The following is a 9342-nucleotide window of genomic DNA, read 5'->3' as shown; positions in this document are numbered from 1 at the left end:
TGAATTTTCATACCTTTTCGTTTAATATTGTGGATGTCAATATTTTTTGCTCTAAACTTGGTCAAAACTAATGCCCCTTATATTCTGGAATTGATGGAATATTTAGTTTGGCGGGGGATGATGGAGTGTGTTTTATTTTTATTTAATAATGTTGTGATTTGGTGGGCTTTCCGCGGTGTGATTCTGTGTTATCCACTAGCTAACCTATATTCATGTGAGGAAATTTCCACGCTGGTGGTGATAGAGGCAAACCTCATCAGGTGGTTTCATGTACTATATTGGGGCTACATTATCACATAGTGACGCCTCTTTTTTCTAGATGGTGGGAGGGTGCACGGGATTGATATGTTTTTATATGCAGGTTGCTGATGATTGATCTAAATAATCGTTGACACTGTCAAAATTGAAACCAAGTCTGAAATTGAATACCTCAATTCAGTGAAAGAACTTTAAAATTAGGGAACATAGTGATTTAAGAATTGAATAGGTGAGCTCTCCGATAAATTGTTGACCCGGTCAAAATTGGTAGACCCAATTCAAAATGAAAGACCTCAATTAATTATGATGTCTTAAAATTAGAAAAGATAGTGTATAGTATAAAAGAATCGAATGAGATAGTTTTGAGAATTTGTTGACCTGGTTAAAATCGGATGACCCAATTCTAATTGCGGACCTCAATTGAATGTGGGCTCTATAAAATTAGGGAGTTTAGTGTTATAGATGATAATATTTTAAGGTAGCATATCCTACTGTTTTTGATAAAAAAATATGGCTCCTGTAATGAAGTAAAAGGACAAGAATATAGATAATGAAGATTTGTGTTGGGTCGTGAGAGGAAGAAGAACGTGCCTGAAAAAAGACGAAAAGGCGGGACATGGGAAGAACATTAAGAATGTGTGTTCGATTGAATCAGAAAATTTTATTTTCATAGAGATTCTTCCAAGTTCATACTATTACGTAGGCGAATGCATCTTTCGTACGAGGATCCATGCATGCGTTCAATGTTCATTATTCAAAATCCACTTCTTTTCCAAAAAGATTCGAAATCCACATATACATCATAGTGTAGCTAGCTGATAAAGCAATACTCGATGCTGGATGGACTGATGTAGTACAAATGTTTATTTTCATATAGTACAAGCTTACAAATTTGTGGTATTACATAGGCAAATGGATCTTTTTTACAAGGATCCATGCTTTATTCAGAAAGTAAATCCGTATATACTGCATGGTGCTGATAAACTATAGTACTCGATGATGCATGGACCGACTGATGTACAGTAGTAGTGGTGTTTAAGAGCCGTCCATGGTCGGGTAGTAGGCGTAGGTGGCCATGCCGCAGTTGCCGCCGTTCCCGCGCGTGAGGCGCATGTAGCCCCCCTCGCCCCACCCCGTCCCCCACTGGTTCTTCACCATCCAGTACGCCTGCCCGCCGCTGTCCGTCCCGTAGCCCACCACCGTCACGCCGTGGTTCAGGTTCTGTCCACACGACGAGCTGCCGGTGTACATGCCCCTCATATAGTGCTGGAAGTCACGGTCAGCCTCCACGGGCACGGCCACCGGCTGTCTGGCCGCGAGCTCCTGCAAGGTGCCTTCGTCGCCGTGCAGTTCCACCATTCGGGGGGCGCCGATGGAGGCGGCCGAGTTTGGGCTGGCGCTGCTGCTGCGGCACGCGCCCTGCTGGCCGGTATACGCGTAGGATTCCTCTGGCTGAAGGCCGCCGCTCGAGGCGACGTAGCTTAGGGCGGCGTTGATGTCGCCGCCGTTGCAGGAGTTGGCGCCGCCCGTGCAGTCCAGCACCTGCTGCTCTGACATGGAGATGAGGTTGCCAGTGGCTATCTTTACGAGCCCCTCCGTCGCCGCTACCGCCGCGAACGCCCAGCAACAACCTGTACATGTATATTCATTTGGGAACTTTGGCTTATGCTACGGCGTTACATTAAATTAATATATGCATGCATGCATTGCAGGAGCTGTAGATTCTTACCGCATGAGCCTTGGTTCTTGACTTGGGTGACGGCACCCGCGGCCCTCCAGTCCACGCTGTCCGGCGTGGAGTCGAACTGAGCATTGGACATGTTCACCGCGGCCACCGGCGTGCTGTCCACGCCGTGCTGGTGGCGGTACCCGAGGTGCTTCTCCGCGAACTCTTCGCTGGTGAGGTCCGAGAACTGATTGAGGCCGAGCGTGTATGTCCGGTTGCCCGCTCGATTGACAGCCTCGACGTGCCGCGCGTTGGCCGCGAACACCTCCTGCCGGCGTAATTTATCGGCAGCGTCCGTGTACTCGCGCCCGAACTTGGCCATCCACCGCTCGTGCCGGGCGGCCAGCGCGTCCCCTCGCGCCGCGGCAGCACTGACAAAGGCGGTGGCGGCCGCAAGCACGAGCAGAAGCGCAAACAGTGTGCCGTCGAGGCGGCGCGAGCTGTGAGTCGACGCCATTAAGCTAAGCTATATAATTAGTTGCTTGCTTCTTCTTGCAATGCAATGGTTTACGAGCTACTAAGCACGTAGCAACCATGCTGCTGGCGCTTCTATTTATAGGAGCGGGCATGGCGAGCAAGACGGGGCATACGAGCGGATTCCATACTTTTCGTCCATGGATCCGCGTTCAAACGCCGAAGTCGAACGTACGTATTGACTGGGAGTCCATGGATGTTTGTATCCGACGACGGTGGTTGTTCTCGTCACTCTGTATACTCTTCTTCTACTTCTCCAAGGTTTTTCTTGTTTGCCGGATGGTGCGGCAAAGTGCTCTATCCACACCGTCGCACACGCACAGAGCTGGAGTACGTTGCTGCCTAATCGAAATTGACCGGATCAGCGTGCAGTTTCGCATATAGTTTGGCCGATGTGTGTGGTCTGGATTTCAAGTTTGGTTTACACCATCTACAGCCGGACCTCTTAAACCCGCCTCATACGTCCGTGCGGGCCGCCTGTTCACTGTCCGGCCATGAAATTTTTAACCCACACGGACCTCTCAAACGGCCCTTAAACGCCCGGGCTGACCGGCGCCCCCCATATCCAGCCCAAATATGGGGCGGATATGGGGCGCCCGGGCACGTCCGCCACGTCGGACCCGACAGTCCGACCCCATCCCAAAGTGCACCAAATCCACCCCGAAGACCAGCCGGATCCATTTGCTATCTCCTCTCTTCTTCCTCCTCCGCACCATCCCTCTCGCGCTCCGCCGCCACGGCCGCTCCACAGCCGTTCCCAGGCTCTTCGCCGCCAGCTCCGAAAGAGCCCTCCCGTCCTCGCCGAGGGGGACGTCATCGCCGGCCCGGACACCACCGTGGTACGTTCGGCAACTCTCCGGCTCCGCCACTTTGCAACAATGCAGGAAGCGGCTAGGAAGGACGTGGAGAGGGCATTTGGTGTGCTTTAGCCTCGTTGGGGAATTGTGCGGAGCGCTGCAATGAAGTGGGAATCAGAAACTTTGTGGCAACTGATGATATGTTATGTTATTATGCACAATATGATTGTCGAGGATGAGGGTGATGGTGTAACCCAAACCCATGATTTCGAAGCACCCGGATAACAAGTTGAAATCCCGGAAAATCAAGATGCGGCTCAGCTTATGAATTTACTGCAGATGCAACAGAATCTTCGAGATCAGCAGGTGCACACGCAACTACTCAATAATCTTGTGGAGCACATGTGAATCCACAATGGCAACCAAGGAGGCAATGCTTGAGTTTGGCACCTAAAATAAATTTTATGTGAACGCTATCTATGCTTGATACCAACAATTAATTGCTATCTACGTGCGACATTGTATTGCATGATCGACGTGCATGTATTTGCATGGATTTGAGAGTCCGGATTTGAGATATGTGGATATCCGGAAGGAAATATGAGGGCCCGTCCGGATGCGCCCAGTCGCGTCCGCGAGCGTTTGAGGGGCCAAATTTGCCAAGTCCGGCTTTAGATGCCCTTATATTTTCATAGGAGAACGACAAAACACATAACTTCTCATTCTATTAAATAACTGTTCTAGATATTACATCAAATGTGCTATATATATAAAGCAAGAAAATTTGCATGGGTAACTCCTATAAATGCTACTCCATCCGTTCACTTTTGTAAGTCGTTTAGAATAGCTGAAATTGAACTATTTTAGTTGCTGTCTTAAATGTCTAAAAGGTCTTACAAAAGTGAACAGAGGGAGTACATGTATTTTTATGACTGAGTTAACTTCATGCATTTTCCAGCGTGTCAGCCTTAATTATCTTCAGCGCGCATGCACAAAGACTAGAAGCTGTCGCGCGCTTTGCGGCGCCGTTCTTCAATTATAGGGACCACTTTTTTCGTGGATGTAAATTGAGATCAAAATCAATGTTTTGACCTTTTAAACAAAGTTTAGGATGATTTGACCTTCTTTTAAAAGAAAATCCTTATATGACCATTTTCTGGTGGTGCCCACATCCATGACGTTTGGGTTGCATGGAAAACGGCATGGTCCATGACGTTTTGATCCTAAAGTTTCTCCAGTGTGGCTTGGCGTCTCTTCGAGAGGATGAAACGCCATGAAACATGGCATTTTGGCGTGGGCGGGAGGGGGGGGCAGGGGGTTAAACACCATGGACCATGGCGTTTTCCTTGCAACAAAAAAGCCATGAATGTTGGCGTCATAAAAAAAGGTCAAGAGTTCATTTTTGAAAGAGGGTCAAATCATGCTGAAATATTTAAAAAGGTCAAATTAGCGATTTTGTTCGTAAATTAAGTAGATATATCCATATTTGCTTAAATCATCTGTGAAGGTGAGAAAATAACGATACCCGCCGTGAGCCTCAACATTCATCCGAGCTCATACATCTGTATGTATGATTTCCAAAAAATCTGTTGCCCGCTCCATAGTTTCGGAGAACGGCGTTTTAGTCATCTTGCCCATGAGGCAAGGTTCGCAAGTACCAAGTGATTCATAATCAAGTGGTTCCAAAAGTCCATCTATATGGAGTTTCTTCATGCGCTTTACACCAATATAACCTAAACGGCAGTGCCACAAATAAGTTGCACTATGATTATCAACTCTGCATCTTTTGGCTTTAATATTATGAATATGTGTATCACTACTATCGAGATTCAACAAAAATAGACCACTCTTCAAGGGTGCATGACCATAAAAGATATTACTCATATAAATAGAACAACCATTATTCTCTGATTTAACTGAATTATCGTCTCGCATCAAACAAGATCCAGATATAATGTTCATGCTCAACGCTGGCACCAAATAATAATTATTTAGGTCTAAAACTAATCCCGAAGGTAGATGTAGAGGTAGCGTGCCGACCGCGATCACATCGACTTTGGAACCATTTCCCACGCGCATCGTCACCTCATCCTTAGCCAATCTTCGCTTAATTCGTAGTCCCTGTTTCGAGTTGCAAATATTAGCAACAGAACCAGTATCAAATCCCCAGGTGCTACTGCGAGCATTAGTAAGGTACACATCAATAACATGTATATCACATATACCTTTGTTCACCTTGCCATCCTTCTTATCCGCCAAATACTTGGGGCAGTTCCGCTTCCAATGACCAGTCTGTTTGCAGTAGAAGCACTCAGTCTCAGGCTCAGGTCCAGACTTGGGTTTCTTCACCTGAGCAGCAACTTGTTTGCTGTTCTTCTTGAAGTTTCCCTTCTTCTTTCCTTTGCCCTTTTTCTTGAAACGGGTGGTCTTGTTGACCATCAACACTTGATGCTCCTTCTTGATTTCTACCTCCGCAGCCTTTAGCATTGCGAAGAGCTCGGGAATCGTCTTATCCATCCCTTGCATGTTATAGTTCATCACGAAGCTCTTGTAGCTTGGTGCCAGTGATTGAAGAATTCTGTCAATCACGCTATCATCCGGAAGATTAACTCCCAGTTGAATCAAGTGATTGTTATACCTAGACATTCTGAGTATATGCTCACTGACAGAACTATTCTCCTCTATTTTACAGCTGTAGAACTTATTGGAGACTTCATATCTCTCAATCCGGGCATTTGCTTGAAATATTAACTTCAACTCCTGGAACATCTCATATGCTCCATGACGTTCAAAACATCGTCGAAGTCCCGGTTCTAAGCCGTAAAGCATGGCACACTGAACTATCGAGTAGTCTTCAGCTTTGCTCTACCAGATGTTCATAACATCTGGTGTTGCTCCTGTAGCAGGTCTGGCACCTAGCGGTGCTTCCAGGACGTAATTCTTCTGTGCAGCAATGAGGATAATCCTTAAGTTACGGGCCATCTATCTACAATCAACATAGACAAGCAAAATACTATCAGGTACTGAGTTCATGATAAATTTAAGTTCAATTTAATCATATTACTTAAGACTCCCACTTAGATAGACATCCCTCTAATCCTCTAAGTGATCACGTGGTCCAAATCAACTAAACCATGTCTGATCATCACGTGAGATGGAGTAGTTTCAATGGTGAACGTCACTATGTTGATCATATCTACTATATGATTCACGCTTGACCTTTCGGTCTCAGTGTTCCGAGGCCATATCTGCATATGCTAGGCTCGTCAAGTTTAATCTGAGTATTCCGCGTGTGTAACTGTTTTGCACCCGTTGTATTTGAACGTAGAGCCTATCACACCCGATCATCACGTGGTGTCTCAGCGCGAAGAACTTTCACAACGGTGCATACTCAGGGAGAACACTTATACCTTGATAATTTAGTGAGAGATCATCTTATAATGCTACTATCAATCAAAGCAAGATAAGATGCATAAAAGATAAACATCACATGCAATCAATATAAGTGATATGATATGGCCATCATCATCTTGTGCTTGTGATCTCCATCTTCGAAGCACCGTCATGATCACCATTGTCACCTGCGCGACACCTTGATCTCCATCGTAGCATCGTTGTCGTCTCACCAACTTATGCTTCTACGACTATCGCTACTGCTTAGTGATAAAGTAAAGCATTACAGGGCGATTGCATTGCATACAATAAAGCGACAACCATATGGCTCCTGCCAGTTGCCGATAACTCGGTTACAAAACATGATCATCTCATACAATAAAATATAGCATCATGCCTTGACCATATCACATCACAACATGCCCTGCAAAAACAAGTTAGACGTCCTCTACTTTGTTGTTGCAAGTTTTACGTGGCTGCTACGGGCTGAGCAAGAACCGTTCTTACCTACGCATCAAAACCACAACGATAGTTTGTCAAGTTAGTGCTGTTTTAACCTTCTCAAGGACCGAGCGTAGCCACACTCGGTTCAACTAAAGTTGGAGAAACTGACACCCGCCAGCCACCTGTGTGCAAAGCACGTCGGTAGAACCAGTCTCGCATAAGCGTACGCGTAATGTTGGTCCGGGCCACTTCATCCAACAATACCGCCGAACCAAAGTATGACATGCTGGTAAGCAGTATGACTTATATCGCCCACAACTCACTTGTGTTCTACTCGTGCATATAACATCTACGCATAAAACCTGGCTCGGATGCCACTGTTGGGGAACGTAGTAATTTCAAAAAAATCCTACGCACACACAGGATCATGGTGATGCATAGCAACGAGAGGGGAGAGTGTTGTCCACGCACCCTCGTAGACCGAAAGCGGAAGCGTTAGAACAACGCGGTTGATGTAGTTGTACGTCTTCACGTTCCGACCGATCCTAGTACCGAAGGTACGGCACCTCCACGATTTGCACACGTTCAACTCAATTACGTCCCCATGAACTCTAGATCCAGCTGACGTCGAGGGAGAGTTTCGTCAGCACGACGGCGTGATGACGGTGATGATGAAGCTACCGGCGCAGGGCTTCAACTAAGCACCGCTACGATATTATCGAGGTGGATTATGGTGGAGGGGGGCACCGCACACGACTAAGAGATCAAGAGATCAACTGTTGTGTCTAGAGGTGCCCCCCTGCCCCCGTATATAAAGGAGCAAGGGGGGGAGAGGCGGCCGGCCAGGAGGAGGCGCACCAGGAGGAGTCCTATTCCCACCGGGAGTAGGACTCCCTCCTTTCCTAGTTGGAGTAGGAGAAGGGGGAAGGAGGAGGGAGAGAGGAAGGAAAGGGGGGCGCCGCCCCCCTTCCTTGTCCAATTCGGACTAGAGGGGGAGGGGGCGCGCGGCCTGCCCTGGCCGCCCCACCTATTTTCCACTAAGGCCCATGTTGGCCCATTAATCCCCCGGGGGGGTTCCGGTAACCCCCCGGTACTCCGGTAAAATCCCGATTTCACCCGGAACACTTCCGATATTCAAATATAGGCTTCCAATATATCAATCTTTATGTCGAGACTCCTCGGCATGTCCGTGATCACATCCGGGACTCCGAACTATCTTCGGTACATCAAAACACATAAACTCATAATATAACCGTCATCAAACTTTAAGCGTGCGGACCCTACGGGTTCGAGAACTATGTAGACATGACCGAGACACGTCTCCAGTCAATAACCAATAGCGGAACCTGGATGCTCATATTGGCTCCCATATATTCTACGAAGATCTTTATCGGTGAAACCGCATAACAACATACGTTGTTCCCTTTGTCATCGGTATATTACTTGCCCGAGATTCAATCGTCGGTATCTTAATACCTAGTTCAATCTCGTTACCGGCAAGTCTCTTTACTCGTTTCGTAATACATCATCCCGCAACTAACTCATTAGTTGCAATGCTTGCAAGGCTTATAGTGATGTGCATTACCGAGTGGGCCCATTGATACCTCTCCGACAATCGGAGTGACAAATCCTAATCTTGAAATATGCCAACCCAACAAGTACCTTCGGAGACACCTGTAGAGCACCTTTATAATCACCCAGTTACGTTGTGACGTTTGGTAGCACACAAAATGTTCCTCCGGTAAACGGGAGGTGCATAATCTCATAGTCATAGGAACATGTATAAGTCATGAAGAAAGCTATAGCAGAATACTAAACGATCGTGTGCTAAGCTAACGGAATGGGTCAAGTCAATCACATCATTCTCCTAATGATGTGATCCCGTTAATCAAATGAAAACTCATGTTAATGGCTAGGAAAGATAACCATCTTTGATCAACGAGCTAGTCAAGTAGAGGCATACTAGTGACACTCTGTTTGTTTATGTATTCACACAAGTATTATGTTTTTGGTTAATACAATTCTAGCATGAATAATAAACATTTATCATGATATAAAATACATAATAACTTTGTTATTGCCTCTAGGGCATATTTCCTTCATCTTGATCATTTTTTTGGCCCCAATTGCAAGTTCACCCCGTCGATGCAAAAATCGGCGGATCTAGGGTAGGGGGTCCCGAGCTGGTGTTCTGGGCACGATGGTAACAGGAAGTAAAAGGGACACATTTTTACCCAGGTTTGGGCCCTC

The 9342-nt window shown here is 46.5% G+C and overlaps 1 protein-coding gene across 1 annotated transcript; it reads right to left on the bottom strand.

Moving 5' to 3' along the window:
* Positions 1–1164: 1164 nt before the first annotated feature.
* Positions 1165–2492, bottom strand: LOC123175861 (zingipain-2-like). The gene is made up of 2 exons (XM_044590362.1): positions 1988–2492; positions 1165–1889 (listed from the first exon to the last, which is right to left on the bottom strand). The coding sequence occupies exons 1-2, from the start codon at positions 2439–2441 to the stop codon at positions 1294–1296; spliced, it is 1050 nt and encodes a 349-aa protein (XP_044446297.1). The 5' UTR covers positions 2442–2492; the 3' UTR covers positions 1165–1293.
* Between the last annotated feature and the right edge of the window lie 6850 nt (positions 2493–9342).

The sequence above is a fragment of the Triticum aestivum genome, unplaced genomic scaffold, assembly GCF_018294505.1.
Source record: "Triticum aestivum cultivar Chinese Spring unplaced genomic scaffold, IWGSC CS RefSeq v2.1 scaffold93967, whole genome shotgun sequence".
Taxonomy (NCBI): Eukaryota; Viridiplantae; Streptophyta; class Magnoliopsida; order Poales; family Poaceae; genus Triticum; species Triticum aestivum.
Note: the sequence above shows the minus strand (reverse complement) of the source record. Positions and strands in the feature narration are given on the sequence as shown.